Raw genomic sequence first — 17,479 nt, 5'->3', positions numbered from 1 at the left:
TGAGATCCGATTAAGAATTGCGGTATCAGGTATTCAAATGCTGACTGACGGATTTCTTGTAAGAAACCCAGTGATCCAATTCCTTCCAGCTGTTTTGAATGATTTATTAAAATTATACTGAATTTACTTGCCTCTGCATATTCGTACACTAATCTTCTCAACTGCACAGAAGATATTCCATAAAATGTCTTTACTAACAAAAGCACATGCTTAGCTATTTCATCTTCCTAAGATTACTTTAGAACAGTCTCCAGATTTTAACTTATCTCTTAAAGAAGAAAAAAATGCTTCATACAATCTTTCAGGTCCTGTATGTGGCTTTGCAATGCCGTTCAGCGGGGTAACACCGTGTACTGCTTTTTCCAGCTTCCTAAAGGAGTAAAGAGCAGTGCATAGTGCTGCCACATAGTGGAAGAAACTACAGTCAGAGCCAGAGGGGTCGTGAGCTTTTAACGGCACAGACGTTTTCGACAGTTGATTTCATTTGATTTCGAATGTTTTATTATAAAATCTGCAGATAACGAGTTTAGAGGTAAGTCAAGTATGTTAATAATAACAATATTTGTAGAGAGGGTGCAACCGACATTTTTAGTAGTTAATTGTAGAAGTCTTTTGTATCTCAAAAAGCTGTGACCCTTTTAAACATTTTTAATAGAGGAAAAAATTATTACTTGCCTTCAGTAATTAGGAACATTTCCTTTATTCTAATTGTGAAGAACTATTTTTTTAATTGCCATAAAGAAACAAATATTCCTCTGTGTTAAATTTTTTTGTAATTGTTGATAGTTGCTATATAACGTAATTGTTGGAGGCTAAATATTGTAATTATTGATGCTTAAATAGTGCACTGACGCTGCTGGACAAATACACTCCTGGAAATGGAAAAAAGAACACATTGATACCGGTGTGTCAGACCCACCATACTTGCTCCGGACACTGCGAGAGGGCTGTACAAGCAATGATCACACGCACGGCACAGCGGACACACCGGGAACCGCGGTGTTGGCCGTCGAATGGCGCTAGCTGCGCAGCATTTGTGCACCGCCGCCGTCAGTGTCAGCCAGTTTGCCGTGGCATACGGAGCTCCATCGCAGTCTTTAACACTGGCAGCATGACGCGACAGCGTGGACGTGAACCGTACGTGCAGTTGACGGACTTTGAGCGAGGGCGTATAGTGGGCATGCGGGAGGCCGGGTGGACGTACCGCCGAATTGCTCAACACGTGGGGCGTGAGGTCTCCACAGTACATCGATGTTGTCGCCAGTGGCGGCGGAAGGTGCACGTGCCCGTCGACCTGGGACCGGACCGCAGCGACGCACGGATGCACGCCAAGACCGTAGGATCCTACGCAGTGCCGTAGGGGACCGCACCGCCACTTCCCAGCAAATTAGGGACACTGTTGCTCCTGGGGTATCGGCGAGGACCATTCGCAACCGTCTCCATGAAGCTGGGCTACGGTCCCGCACACCGTTAGGCCGTCTTCCGCTCACGCCCCAACATCGTGCAGCCCGCCTCCAGTGGTGTCGCGACAGGCGTGAATGGAGGGACGAATGGAGACGTGTCGTCTTCAGCGATGAGAGTCGCTTCTGCCTTGGTGCCAATGATGGTCGTATGCGTGTTTGGCGCCGTGCAGGTGAGCGTCACAATCAGGACTGCATACGACCGAGGCACACAGGGCCAACACCCGGCATCATGGTGTGGGGAGCGATCTCCTACACTGGCCGTACACCACTGGTGATCGTCGAGGGGACACTGAATAGTGCACGGTACATCCAAACGGTCATCGAACCCATCGTTCTACCATTCCTAGACCGGCAAGGGAACTTGCTGTTCCAACAGGACAATGCACGTCCGCATGTATCCCGTGCCACCCAACGTGCTCTAGAAGGTGTAAGTCAACTACCCTGGCCAGCAAGATCTCCGGATCTGTCCCCCATTGAGCATGTTTGGGACTGGATGAAGCGTCATCTCACGCGGTCTGCACGTTCAGCACGAACGCTGGTCCAACTGAGGCGCCAGGTGGAAATGGCATGGCAAGCCGTTCCACAGGACTACATCCAGCATCTCTACGATCGTCTCCATGGGAGAATAGCAGCCTGCATTGCTGCGAAAGGTGGATATACACTGTACTAGTGCCGACATTGTGCATGCTCTGTTGCCTGTGTCTATGTGCCTGTGGTTCTGTCAGTGTGATCATGTGATGTATCTGACCCCAGGAATGTGTCAATAAAGTTTCCCCTTCCTGGGACAATGAATTCACGGTGTTCTTATTTCAATTTCCAGGAGTGTAATAATAGTAATAAAATGTGTCCTTTCACAACACCGCACAATTACAAGTACCCCGTGCCACGCAATTCACAATGGTTTGCAGAGTACAAATGTACACTACGTGATAAAAGAAACTAGACACCTATTAGTGGACATTAATATGGGGTGTGTCCACCTTAGCCTTTATAAAGGCGTGAACTCTGCTGGGGATACTTCCAGGAAGGTGTTTGAATAAACAGAATATGTGAATATGTGTTAGAAAGTTTTTGTCTGCTGTGATTTAATTGTGTTTCGGAAATGATTGTCTTTGTGGTATTGTTGTATCTCTGAGAATTATATAGCTCACTGAATAATGTCTCACTTCACATTTCAGAAATGGTGCACTAACGTTGGAACAGCTGTACTGTGAATCCACACTTTGAAGTTGCTCTCCACCTCATCCACAAAAAGTCATTTTTTGGTGTGTAAACTGGGGACAGTGCATTATTGGGCTCATTTCAGTTGAGGAACCTGTCACAGAAGATAAAAACAAACAAGATGTGGAACTTGGTTTTTTACCGAGTGCACAACGCCACCGAATTCTCTGAAACTATTGGTTCATACAGGATGGAGTACGTCCACACTGTACTGCAGATGTCTTCCACTTTCTTTTGGTGACCTTCAGACATCGGATCGTCGCCATGGACACCTTATCATTCATTGAACATGATGTGGAATGGCAAATGGCTCTGAGCACTATGGAACTTAACTTCTGAGGTCATCAGTCGCCCAGAACTTAGAACTACTTAAACCTAACTAACCTGAGGACATCACATACATCCATGCCCGAGGCAGGATTCGAATGTGCGAACGTAGCGATCGCGCGGTTCCACGTCGAAGCGCCTAGAACCGCTCAGCCACTCCGGCCGGCTGGAATGGCATCCTTATAGTTATGATTTCAACCCCTGTGATTACTTCTTATGGTGTTATCTAAAGGACAGAGTGTTCAAAGATAATCCTCATTCCTGCAACACTCGAGGAACATCGTACTGCAATTTCCAGAGAGCTGCGTGCAGTTGAAAGTGATGTTCTTAAGAATTCCTCGAGGAATTCAGTTCAATGCTCTGTACACTTATTGCTGCAGAAGGAAACCACTTTGAAAATTTCAGTTTGTTTATTTTAGCATAAATACACTGAAGAACCAAAGAAACTGGTACGCCTGCCTAATATCGTGTAGAGCCCCCGCGAGCACACAGAAGTGTCGCAATACGATGTGGCATGGACTCGACTAATGTATGAAGTAGTACTGGAGGGAACTGACACTGTGCATCCTGCAGGCTGTCCATAAATCCGTAAGACTACGAGGGATGTAGATCTCTTCTGAACAGCACGTAGCAAGACATCCCTGATATGCTCAATAATGTTCGTTCCTGGTGAGTTTGGTGGGCAGCGGAAATGTTTAAACTCATAATAGTGTTCCTGGAGCCACTCTGTAGCAATTCTGGACATGTGCGATGTCGCATTTTCATGCTAGAATTGCCCAAGTCCGTCGGAATGCACAATGGACATGAATGGATGCAGGTGATCAGACAGCATGCTTACGTACGTGTCACCTGTCAGAGTCATATCAAGGCGTATCAGGGGTGCCATACCACTCCAACTGCACACGCCCCACACCATTCAAGAGCCTCCACCAGCTTCAACAGTCCCCTGCTGACATACAGGGTTTATGGATTCATGCGTTTGTCTCCATACCCGTACACGTCCATCCGCTCGATACAATTAGAAACGAAACTTGTTCCACCAGGCAACATGTTTCCAGTCATCAAAAGTCCAATGTCGGCGTTAAGGGGCCCAAGCGAGGCGTAAAACTTTGTGTCGTGCAGTCATCAAGGGTACACGAGTGGACCTCGGCTCCAAAGGCCCATATCGATGATGTTTCGTCGAATAGTTCGCACGCTGACACTTGATGGCCCAGCATTGAAATCTGCAGCAATTTTGTGGAAGGGTTGCACTTCTGTCACGTCGAACGATTCTCTACAGTCGTCGTTGGTCTCGTTCTTGCAGGATCTTTTTCCGGCAGCAGCAATGTCGAAGATTTGATGTTTTACCGGAAATCCTGATATTCATGGTACACTGGCGAAATGGTCGTACGGGAAGATCGCCACTTCATCGCTACGTAGGAGATGCTGTGCCCCATCTCTCGTGCGCCGACTGTAACACCGCGTCCAAACTCACTTAAATCTTGATAACCTGCCATTGTAGCAGAAGTAACCGATCTAACAACTGCGCAAGACACATGTTGTCTTATATAGGCGTTGCCGACCGCAGCGCCGTATTCTGCCTGTTTGCATATCTCTGTATTTGAATACTCGTGCCTGTACTAGTTTCTTCGGCGCTTCAGTGTATAATGACAATTTAATACCCCTTACAACGTCTTAGTAGACAAAAAGTTTCTAACACCTAGTCTGCGACACCCTGTATGTGGACGAACGCCAGCCTATTCTTCCGTAAGAACCGAAACAGGGGAAGATAATGTTGTTGGACACTGAGACTCAAACGAAATTAATGCTACGGTATATTAATAATTTTTACTTATGGACCGTCTGACAGCAACTGAATTTTAGTGCCAATTTTATTCAGTTGCTGTCAGACGGTCCATAAGTAAAAATTATTAATATACCGTAATATTGCACGCAACTGAGGAAGACAGGACTATAAAAGTTGAAGAAAGTAATGCTGTAACTCATCCCAAAAGTGGTCCACTGGATTCAGGTCAGCCGCGCAAAGCAGTCCATTTCGGGAATGTTACTGTCCACAAACGATTCCCCCACAGATACTGTTCTATGACATGATGAATTACCATGTAGATACAAACAATCGTCTCTTAATTGCCCCTCTACCGTATATTGCGCACAATACTGAGAACTGTGTTTATATGACTCTGCATTTGGCGTTTTATTAAACTCAATAAGGACACCACAACCTAACCATGAGAAACGCCCCAGACCGTATAACCACTTTCTCCGGATCTCACTGATGGTGCTACACATGAGGGCAGGTAATGTCCTCCAGGCATTCGCCAAACGGAAACCTCTCCATCGGATTGCCTCAGGGTAGAGAATGATTCATCACTCCACGTCACTCGTTTCCGGTCACCCTCGGACCAGTAAAGTTGCTTTTTACACCACGTCAAGCGTCGTTTACAGAAGTGTATGGCTTATGAAGAGTTCATTCACCATTGTACCCCAACTCTTTTTAACGCCCTACGCACAGTCATTGTGCTATTCGGGCTGCTACTGTTTACAACACCGCTACAATACTCGACGTTCTCTGTCCGTTATGGCATTAAGTCTTCCCTGTCTCGCTTTAGTTTTCCTTGTTACTTCGGATTTCCACTGCATACCCATATCACTAATAGTCAACTTGAGCAGCGTTAGAATGGTTGACGTGTCGGTGACGTATTTGTTACTCAAGTAACGTCTAACGACCAGTCCACGTTCAAAGTCACTGATCTCTCTTGACGGATCCATCACGCTCTCACTGCTTCTCTACTGATAATTCAATATTCCCAGGATCTTTCCACACTTCCAGGTTCGTCTCTCGTGAGACCTAGTGCAGTGGTCGATTGCTCATTACATAGGGGTGTCTGGATACTTTTGATCAGATTGTGTAGACGTGGGTGCGTTCATCTGTAGCTGCAGCCTGATCCTCGGCACTCAGGTATCTCAGCGGCCGTTGGAGAGGCAAGTACATCCAGTTGTAAATGCACCAGCAGCGTGACATAAAAACAGCAAAGCTGAAGTAGAAAAGCGCAGTAGCGTGGGAGAACGCCTACTATGCCCCCAACCGTCATGAGATCCAAGTTATGTGGGCAGCCGACTTTCTTACAGCCGACACTCGAGGTCTGCTATGCTACACAAGGCTACCAGACGGCGACTGATGCGCCAATAGAGATCGCTGCCCCCCCCCCCCCCAGACCTCTTTACTGTGGCACCCACGTGACAAGAAGGAAGACCGACTGTACCCTAGCGCCGAGGGATGTAGTTAGGCCGGCGCTCTGGCCCTGAGAAGACAGTTCATCCGAGTGGGCGTCCTGGGTCGGAAGCCCAATACTTTTGCATTTCTTCAGTCAGGATATCACTCCGGAGCCGTCGCTAAGCTGCCACCACCGTTCAACCCAGCCTTCTCGTCCCGGTTCCTTAAACGTGGCCGTCCAGAAAAGACGCGGCCCGTATATAGTGACCGAAAAGTGGAACTATTATATTTCAGAGTCTGTCTTCAATGCGACTTCACCAGAGATAAACATTTTCTCATTGTGAACTTTGACTCTTACTTATCCCTTCCGCGCTTCGTTTCGGTACTAAGTGTGCCAAGAACTTTTAATCGGATTTTGTTTCTACACGAGGTTTAGTTTAGAACTTCGTTTAATTCATTACCAGCTCTTCTGCCTGAAGTACTGTTTTATGTATAAACCAGAAGAGGAGAGTTTATTTTGTTCACGACGTCTTGTAGGGAAGCAGCCTACTCACGCTGTAGTAAATTCACATCAGTTTCCATTGTGTGCCAGCCAGTCTGCTGTAACTAGCTCTGACGTCATAAATGTTGCGCAATACCTTAAAAATCAAGCAAATGAACTAAAACTTTTCTAGCATGTCAGGAATAATACTAAATTAATGTGTGTTAAATATCAGTTTGATAACTTTAGCCGTTTCCGAGATTTGGACGTTTTTCTGGAAAAATCATTGGCGCAACAGAACAGAGCTAGAGACTTCAAAATTTATATTTAGATTCATTTTTCATAATGATTTAATAAAAACAGTGCTTTGGATTTCACAAATTAAGACTTTAGTGGAAATTCATGATTTTCTGGTTTTCGTCTCAAAACTGAAGGAAGCAAGATAGATTAAGTAGGCTAGTAAATAAGGCTAGAATGTTTAGATTTAAATAGGTTGGAGGTTCGCTATGATTATGAAGATGTGTAAAGTTTCTTTTTAATACCTATAAAATTATAGCGATAGCGGATCTCAAAAGGGACAGTTCAGAGCTCATCTACTGCGGGCAGTGCAATTAAATTAATTCTCTCGCCTAAAGTATTTAACTTAGCCACGTCAAAATTTTATTATCAATACTTACCTGCGTGCTGAATGCACGTTTAAATTAAGAGCTTCTTCGGCCATCAGCCAAAGAAGCTATAAATTATTATGTAACTTGAAGTGGTGCGTTACTAGCCCAGCGGCTAGTCGAGAGAACCGAAAGGATCAGGCGTTCCCTTCGCCGTCCGCACCGCGGCTTTATATATAAGAACACTGCGCGAGGAAGCAAGGCCCCAGTTCTCTCCAGACGCTGAATGACACGCCATCTGTGTCGGTAGTCGCGTCGCGTCAGTGTATCTGCTACAAACAGCCTCGGGTGCCGTATTAAGTTACTAGAGATACGCGGAACCATGAAAACATTTCATGTGAAGTGTTAATTCTGGGATGATTTTCATTAACTAGCTTCAGTTTGCGTATTGTCGTATTTTCACGTGCCGTCGCGGGACAGACATTCTACCAAATATTTAGCGTGGCGTTTGATGAAATATTTTCATCAAATTATGGCGAGCATTCTTTTTAACATTTGATTCGGACATTTATAGTTGCATCAGCGTATTAGACTCTGAACTCTTCTGTTAGTTAGGTTGTAGGGATACTTGTGTTTTATATCAGTGAATTTCAGAATATACTCAACTATTTTGGAAAACCGTTTTGATTAGAAATCCCGGACAATCTCCTAATTCCTCAGAGCTATAAGCTGCAGCTATAAGAACATTCTCAGGTAAAGTGGGCACTAGGATATCTATTTACTGGCTCCAAGTTTTATTAAATCACTTTCTGGGGGTCACGGAGTAAATAGAGAGCCAGTGTTGAGAACGGCAAAAGACAGCAATAACAACATTCTAAAAGCTAGAAACTGATTCAACACGCAAGCGCATATATACAGCAATCAGATATTAATTAGACTTTTTACAAACTTACATCCGCCGCCCCACATATGGTGCATCGGCCGGGAAATCAACTAAGTGAAAGTGATTTTTAACTATTCGGATTCGCGAGTGAAATGCGAAGCGCAACTGAGTATAGAACAGTGAATGTGTTACGTGTGCACGTGGACGACGCAATTGGATTAACAACGCATCTGGATTGACGGAGCTGGCACTGAGTCTAGCGGTGCTGCCGGCATCGCGAGAAGCCAGTCTCGCCGCACCGCAGTCGTCCACTGAAGCAGCCGGCGCAGAGCCTGCAATTGCGGGCCACGCTAACACACAACAGCCGTCGGAGAGCCGTCTGCAGTTTAACGTGCCACGTCGCATCAGGAATCCTGGTACGCCGCGCCGGCAACGCCATACGTCGTGCAGAAGGAACTAAGTTAAGTGAAAAACTGTTAAAAATTTTACTAACCTGCACTAAAAGACTGTCGGCGATGGAACCGTCAAAAGAAACTGAGGTTAAACTTAAATCAGAACGTATGTCTGTTGAGGGAACTGTAAATCCAGACAACGGTTCGAGTGTAAATATGCATGAAAGTAGTAATGTTAAGGTGAAATATGAAGTATTGTCTCCTGACAGTAGTGTGGGAAGGGGCAATGATTCAATAATAGAGACTCCTGTAGTAAAGCGGAAAGTAGAAATGATAAATTTAGTGGATGATAGTTTCTCTGATGAATTAAAAATGAAACAGTCATCAGAGATGGTAGAGTTTAAGAAGGAGAAGTTAGATATGACTAATCAATCAGAAGTTTCAGTTAGTTTTGATGATTCTGGTGTTGGAGCTAGTTTTTCGTCACCTGAGTGTGATAAAAAGCCAGCTCGTGAGCAACCCAAAGATGGTGGGGCTGTTGATTTAAATGTTATATTACAAGCAATAGCTGCCAGCAATGCTGAATTAAAGTCTGAAATGGTGGCCAGTCAAACAAATTTTAATAAACGGTTTGAGGCAATGGACAATAAATTAGAATCCAATAATGCTGAATTAAAGTATGAAATTGTGGCCAGCCAAACTAGTTTTAATAAACGATTGGAGGTAATGGACGATACCTTCAAGGCTGGTTGCAATAAGTTGAAAGAGGATCTTGACAGTTTGAATTGTAAAATTGATTGCAATCATGAGGATATTAAGAAAAAGGTTGCTCAACAGTTTTCTGAAATGTATAAAACAGTTAAATCCGAAGTTGCTGAGGTTCGCAAAGACTTCCAAATGGAAGATGCAAAGCTGGAGCACAAGTTAACAGAAAAGATCGAGGCAGAATCTGAACTGTGCTCAGATAGATTTAAAGATGTTAATATAAAAGTAAACATATGTCAAGCAGAAGTAGAAGCAATCAAAACTGACACTACTCATATTGTACAAAGAGTAGATAATGTTGAAATGAAAGTAGAAAATATCAGTACTAACATTGCTAACATTGAAAGTAAAGTAGCTTCAGTAACTTCTGGTAATGGTAGTATACAACAAGTTGTAGCTGCAAACGCCGCTTTTATCGGGTGTCGGCAGTTCTTGCGGTTCGATCCAGATAAAAATATCCACCCGCTAGATTTCTGGAACGATTTTGAAGATGTGATTCCACCAACTTGGTCTGAGCGAGAGAAAATCTCATTTATTAGAAGCCATTTAGCAGGTGACGCCATGCGTTGGTCAGCTGATGTTATGTTGAAGTGTAAAACATTAGCGGAGTTTAAAACAGCTTTCATTAATGAGTATTGGTCTAGCAATAAGCAAAATGAAGTGTTGAGAGAATTTTGGAGTGGAAAACGCTTCAATGCAGGCAAGGAATCAATTAAAGAGTTTGCTAGGTCATGGATTTCACGTTTGTCACATTTGGCGGAAAAGCTAAAACCAGAAATGATTATACTAGGTCTGGAAGCTAAACTGCCATGGTACTGGCAAACTAGAATTATATCAGCCCCTAGAGACAATCTGGATCGTTTCATTGAATATTTGGAACGTGTAGAACGTGTTGCTGCCAATGAGGAGCAAGCACGTAATAACCGTAAAGCCAATAATAATAATAGTAATTTTAGGAACGAGCAAAATGGCAATGTAAACATCAGAACAGTAGGTGTTCGTCATCCTAAGAGAGATAGGAATTGGGGAAATAATTATCAGAACCAACAATGGCGTCCAAGGGATAATAATTTTGTTCCAAACAGAAATATGCATGTAAACAACAGTACGGAAAGTAAGGCTATGCCAGCTAACTATAATGAAAATAAAGGAAACAGTAGTAGACCTAGGCAGGAAAACTAGTTCCCGTCTATGAGGACACTGGCGCTCACCAGGCGGTTACTTTTCCTAAGCCAGTAGTTAAGGGAATGGGTAAGACAGATCAGAATACTCAAACTGAACAGATGGATGAAATGTCGGTAGCACCTAAGGATACAACAGAAATATTAGATCACTCACAGTATTTGATAGATACCGTGTTAGAGACGCTTTCTAAGTGGGAAGAGAAAGAGAAGGCGCAGCAGTGTAACAGTAGGGATGAGCTACAAAATACTGAATTGTCAGGTGAAGAAGCAGAAGAAATTCATGCTTATATTTACGATGAGGATGATGTGCTCTTATCTAAAGTGCCTGTGCAGGATGTTGATAATGTACTAATAGATTTAGAACAGGAGATAAGTGGGAATGTAGAGGGTAGGCAGTTTGGGGTCGATGAACCCAGTAGCTGTGACCAGTTGTCACTTGAGAAGGAAACCGACGATAATGGTGAAAGTGGTTTAGCTGTAACCAATGTTATGCCCGGTCTGGAGGCGCAGAATCGCTCAGACTACAGTAATTTGGGTCATGTTCAGCAAACTAAATGTAATGAAGTCGTGCGGTGTTTCGATTTAAAATTAATAGATCGACTGGAAAAAGCAGCTGAGAATGTAATTCAGGAAACCCCTACACACTGTGACCTAAATGTAATGAAGACAGATGTCGATCACTTTAGTTGGAGACAAATCCAAAAGGAACTATTAGATGAATTTGAGGAACCACCTGTACAACTTAGAATAAGCCACCCTATAATAAAAGTGAATATGTTGGGTATCAATGTACGTTGTCTCTTAGACAATGGAAGTGAGGTGAGTGCAATATCTCAGTCCTTCTTTGATGCATTACCTGGTAAAGACAAACTTACTGTAATGAGGGTATTAGGACTAAGAATAATTGGTGCTACTGGCAAGGTGTCAAAAACGGTAAAGCAAGAAGCTTTACTACCCTTTAACATTAATGGTAATTTAATTGATCATCCATGTTTAATTGTAAACAATCTCAGTATTGAGGTTTTAATTGGCATAGATTTCTTGTCAAAATATCAGAGTGTTGTTGACTTTGAAGGAAGCCAGTTGAAAATGGTCTTGTCAATAACCGGAGTAATTATAGTACCTTTTAGTGATAAGCATGTAGTAACTGATGATGGAACTTGGGAACTGCCTATACGAGTTCTGAAAAATAGGAGGTATTGGGACGAAGGTGTTAATCGTAATGACAATAAGCTGAACACAGAAGAAGAAGAAGAAGCAATTATGTTAGACAAGATAGAAGCTAAATTGCAGGAAATCTATAAGATTTCAGACAATACAAAGGAAGAACTGAGACAGGTTCTAAAAAGGCATCATAAAGTATTTTCAGATCGACGTGGCAGATTCATAGGTAGCCACTGAAAGCTGTAGGGAGGAGGTTGTTCTGTAACCTCTACACAGTGTGGCAGCTGTGCAGTCCCAGCTGTGTGAGATCTTCTTCCCATTTCAGGTTTCACTCATTCTTCATCTTTCCTATCTACAAAAATTTCGACATCATCTTCCAACACATAAAATTTTCCGGTATGGTTATCTTTACAGCATTAAACCAATGAATGCTGTAGGGAGGAGGTTGTTCTTTAACCTCTACACAGTGTGGCAGCTGTGCAGTCCCAGCTGTGTGAGATCTTCTTCCCATTTCAGGTCTCACTCATTCTTCATCTTTCCTATCTACAAAAATTTCGACATCATCTTCCAACACATAAAATTTTCCGGTATGGTTATCTTTACAGCATTAAACCAATGAGTGCTGTAGGGAGGAGGTTGTTCTTTAACCTCTACACAGTGTGGCAGCTGTGCAGTCCCAGCTGTGTGAGATCTTCTTTCCCTTTCAGGTCTCACTCATTCTTCCTCTTTCCTGTCCACGAAAATTTCGACCTCTTCTTTCCAGACATGAAAATTTTCTGTCATGACTATCAAGCCTTGAGTTATGTAACCATTCTATCTACCGATTAGTGAAAAAAAAAAAAAAATACCTAATGTGACAAACCTAATAGTGACAAACAATAGAGAAGTATGACGTAATTAAGATATAAAATGTATTTGAGTAACAAGTATGTATAGTACCCTGGTAATATAATAAGTACAAAGTGTTGTTTTATTGGAATGATCCACCAACAGTAATCTAAAAAGATATATGAATTCATGTACAAGCAAGATCTGAAGTGGTAGTGAAACCTAGTGTATGCATTAGAGCTAACTAAGAAATAGTAAAAGAGATTGCTTAGTGTTATGAAAAATATGCAGATAAGTTGTAAGGATGAACTCACCTGGTGTAGCAAGGAAAGGCAGTGTAATAGAATTGAGCAGTGTTTGTGGTTGAGACGTGAAGGACACGTCCCTGAAGTATTTATACGGTTGGAGTTGGCCATTATTTTAGTGTAGTGTGTGACAGGATACACCTACACGTATTGAGGTTATGAGTTGGAGGCGTGAATGCGACCATAGGTACCCTTATGTTAGATGAGACAGAGCAGCTCATGGTGTCCTATAGGTTTAAGGAATTTAGCATTACGCTCGTCCATATTTATTTGATGCACTTTAGTGGTAGGTCTGAGAGAGACTACCTGAGGTTTCAGCGTCCGATCGAGTGGAAATGGATTGCCACGTGAGCAAACTAATCAGCTGCAATACACTATGAATATGAAATAAATGTGCTGTCCTATGCTTTTAAATATTAATGGAGTGAGTATTACTTAAGTTCAAACACTAGCAAAGTAAGTAAGAACATACTGACAGACGTGAAACATAATTTTAGCTCAGCATGAATACACTTCAAAGTAAGTAAGTACCTAATTGCAGATGTGGAACTGACAACAGCAGAGGACCAATAAGTGGATTTTGTAGTCAACTAAACGTAGTGTGTTTTGAACACTTACAACTGTACTATTACCAAAAGTTACTCACATGTACATGGAAGCTGAGAAAACAACCACTAATCATACTCATACTATCTCTAAGAATAAAGTAACCAAAAATGAGTCAGTTAAGTAAATAAGATGCAGATTTGTCAGGAATGTACCGAGCATTGGTTCAGTGTTCCGGCCCAGAAATAATAAATTCAGATTAAATATGATTTATGATTGTATGCCTTAGGAGCATAAATTTTCTCCAGTACATGACTAAAGGCGTTTTGAGCCATTTGTTTAACGATTTTATGACAATTAAGTAACCGTGAGAGAAAAATTAAAAAGGTTCTGTTAACTTTGTTCCAGCAAAATATTGGAAGATAAAATGTATATATCCCCATTTCTTTGTGACCCACCCTTAGATATTAAGTGAACAGAGTCTGAGGCACTCTTTTTGTTTGTTCTACAGGACAAACCAGATAATGGCAGCCTGATAGCTGCGTGAAAGCGTGGAGTGGCTTGGACACAACTCACAGTGACCCCTCCCCTTTCCCCCATGTAATTTAGAGAGAACGTGAAGGACGCACACCATAGCAACTTCCCCTTCTCTACCCTTGTGAATGGAAGTGTAGGACGCCAGCCAAAGCGGCTACAACCACGTGTGTAAAAATTATTTGTGAACTTTTCTTCCAGGTTTAGAAAAGACTGCTAAGAGATAATCATCTGTTTATGTATCAGTTTATTTTCTTTGAATTTGTGTATGTAAAAATGTATTTAATGGATCTAAGATAATTTTTCAATTTGTATGTGTTTGTCTAAGGCAAAATGTATGCCAAATATTTCATTGACTTTGCTTAAAATTTTGAGTAATGACATTGTTTAAGAGGCAGTGAACATGCCCACAATTTAAATAATTAATGTAGGTAATCAGTTTTCTTTAATGTTTCTACATGTTTATATTTCAATTTTGATTTTCATAGGGAGTTAAACTGTACTCTTGCTTCCCTTTTTGTAATTAAATTTTTTTTTCATTCATTAACATTCATAAACAAAAAATTTAAGTAGAGGGTGATGTAGGGAAGCAGCCTACTCACGCTGTAGTAAATTCACATCAGTTTCCATTGTGTGCCAGCCAGTCTGCTGTAACTAGCTCTGACGTCATAAATGTTGCGCAATACCTTAAAAATCAAGCAAATGAACTAAAACTTTTCTAGCATGTCAGGAATAATACTAAATTAATGTGTGTTAAATATCAGTTCGATAACTTTAGCCGTTTCCGAGATTTGGACGTTTTTCTGGAAAAATCATTGGCGCAACAGAACAGAGCTAGAGACTTCAAAATTTATATTTAGATTCATTTTTCATAATGATTTAATAAAAACAGTGCTTTGGATTTCACAAATTAAGACTTTAGTGGAAATTCATGATTTTTCTGGTTTTCGTCTCAAAACTGAAGGAAGCAAGATAGATTAAGTAGGCTAGTAAATAAGGCTAGAATGTTTAGATTTAAATAGGTTGGAGGTTCGCTATGATTATGAAGATGTGTAAAGTTTCTTTTAACACCTATAAAATTATAGCGATAGCGGATCTCAAAAGGGACAGTTCAGAGCTCATCTACTGCGGGCAGTGCAATTAAATTAATTCTCTCGCCTAAAGTATTTAACTTAGCCACGTCAAAATTTTATTATCAATACTTACCTGCGTGCTGAATGCACGTTTAAATTAAGAGCTTCTTCGGCCATCAGCCAAAGAAGCTATAAATTATTATGTAACTTGAAGTGGTGCGTTACTAGCCCAGCGGCTAGTCGAGAGAACCGAAAGGATCAGGCGTTCCCTTCGCCGTCCGCACCGCGGCTTTATATATAAGAACACTGCGCGAGGAAGCAAGGCCCCAGTTCTCTCCAGACGCTGAATGACACGCCATCTGTGTCGGTAGTCGCGTCGCGTCAGTGTATCTGCTACAAACAGCCTCGGGTGCCGTATTAAGTTACTAGAGATACGCGGAACCATGAAAACATTTCATGTGAAGTGTTAATTCTGGGATGATTTTCATTAACTAGCTTCAGTTTGCGTATTGTCGTATTTTCACGTGCCGTCGCGGGACAGACATTCTACCAAATATTTAGCGTGGCGTTTGATGAAATATTTTCATCAAATTATGGCGAGCATTCTTTTTAACATTTGATTCGGACATTTATAGTTGCATCAGCGTATTAGACTCTGAACTCTTCTGTTAGTTAGGTTGTAGGGATACTTGTGTTTTATATCAGTGAATTTCAGAATATACTCAACTATTTTGGGAAACCGTTTTGATTAGAAATCCCGGACAATCTCCTAATTCCTCAGAGCTATAAGCTGCAGCTATAAGAACATTCTCAGGTAAAGTGGGCACTAGGATATCTATTTACTGGCTCCAAGTTTTATTAAATCACTTTCTGGGGGTCACGGAGTAAATAGAGAGCCAGTGTTGAGAACGGCAAAAGACAGCAATAACAACATTCTAAAAGCTAGAAACTGATTCAACACGCAAGCGCATATATACAGCAATCAGATATTAATTAGACTTTTTACAAACTTACATCCGCCGCCCCACAGTCTCAAGACTCGTTCGCAAGCAAGAATCCACTAATTCAAATAAAATGTGTCATTTTATTTGACCACCCGCCGCGGATACTTCAAATAATACGTTTGCAATCGTACGTAACTTTATTCCACAGAGAGTGGCTTACGGTCCTCTGCAAGGAGGAAGTACGAACGCTATGTTGTTGTACGATGAACTTGTGCCGACTGCGCTGCAGGGAGTTATCTGCTTACCGTCGTCACGGCGTGCGACGTCTGCAATGTGTGCCGCAGTGAGCACCAGCAGCGTGACGTAGGCGGCGGAGGACAGCACGGACACGGCGGCGGCGGCGCGCTTGCCGCAGCTGCCCGCCCCTGCGGCCGCAGCGGGCAGCAACCCGCACACCACCGCCGCGCGCAGCGGCAGCCGCATGGCGCCTGAGAAGCCCTCCCTACAGCCGCCACCGCCGCCGCTAGCAGCTTCTCGCCGCGGCACGCGCGCACGCTCGACCCCAGCCTGCCGGCAACAAGCGTGCACCTCCTCAACTGTGCCGCTTCTCAGTGGAAACGCCTGTTCCCCGATACGTTAGTTCATTCTTCTGTTTCTCCTCGTAATCACCAATGTCCATCTCTCAACTGTTCGCTAGGAAACTCAGCGCCTTTGAATACTTACCAATAAGTTTTGCCTCAAAAATACGTACCACACAGCCGTAAGATACAAAGGGCAATAAACACTGATAGAATCCTTATTTTCTTAGACACATTAGAAGCTTTGTTTCGAAATCCCTTTATACGAGGGGTAGTCATAAAATTTTTAATTATCATCTGGACAAAATGAAACTTGTGGACAAAATGAAGCATGATAGTGTTCGTCCTTTTGTACACGTTCGCCCTTTCATACAACACTTTTCCCAGCGATGGATAACTTACTAGAGACCTTGCTTATTGCAGTTGTATGAGGGCTATTCGGAAAGTAAAGTCCGATCGGCCGTGAAATGGAAACAGCTATGTAAAACAGTTAGCTACTCCTTTCAGCTACTTCTCTATACAGTCGCCACTCCCGACTCAGGCATTCGTCGTTCCGTTGTACCAGTTTTGCGGAACCTTGTTATAGAAGGCAGCCGCCTGTGCTATCCGCCAATTCTCTACGTTACTCTACACCTCGCTGCCCGTGCCAAAATTTTGTTTTCATAGCCGGTGGTTCGTGTGGGCAGAGATGACTGTCAAGGGAGCCAGTTACTGGCTGTCTTGTGGGTGATCAGACACTTCCCTTCGAAAACGCTGCAGGAGTATCTTTATTGCCCCTGCAGAGTGCGGCCGAGAATTGTCATGAAGAAGGAAACGCATGGCAATTACGTCACATGGGCTGCATCACGGCAGGCGAAATCTCTCACCAGGCCGTCATACTTGGTGGGAGACTCTTCTGTTCTAGTCGTCTTTACGTGCTCGCTGTGCGCTCAGAACCGAAAGGAACGAATAAATTTCTACATCTACATTCAT

General features: G+C 42.7%; 1 protein-coding gene across 1 annotated transcript in view; it reads right to left on the bottom strand.

Moving 5' to 3' along the window:
* The window catches only part of LOC124775698 (gustatory receptor 5a for trehalose-like), a 93,880-nt gene extending 77,468 nt beyond the window's left edge, over positions 1-16,412 (bottom strand). Inside the window, exon 1 of the mRNA XM_047250526.1 lies at positions 16,235-16,412. Within this exon, the coding sequence (XP_047106482.1) occupies positions 16,235-16,412 (178 nt within the window). The remainder of the gene's footprint in view (positions 1-16,234) is intronic.
* Between the last annotated feature and the right edge of the window lie 1,067 nt (positions 16,413-17,479).

This window comes from Schistocerca piceifrons, chromosome 2 (genome assembly GCF_021461385.2).
Source record: "Schistocerca piceifrons isolate TAMUIC-IGC-003096 chromosome 2, iqSchPice1.1, whole genome shotgun sequence".
Lineage (NCBI taxonomy): Eukaryota > Metazoa > Arthropoda > Insecta > Orthoptera > Acrididae > Schistocerca > Schistocerca piceifrons.
Note: the sequence above shows the minus strand (reverse complement) of the source record. Positions and strands in the feature narration are given on the sequence as shown.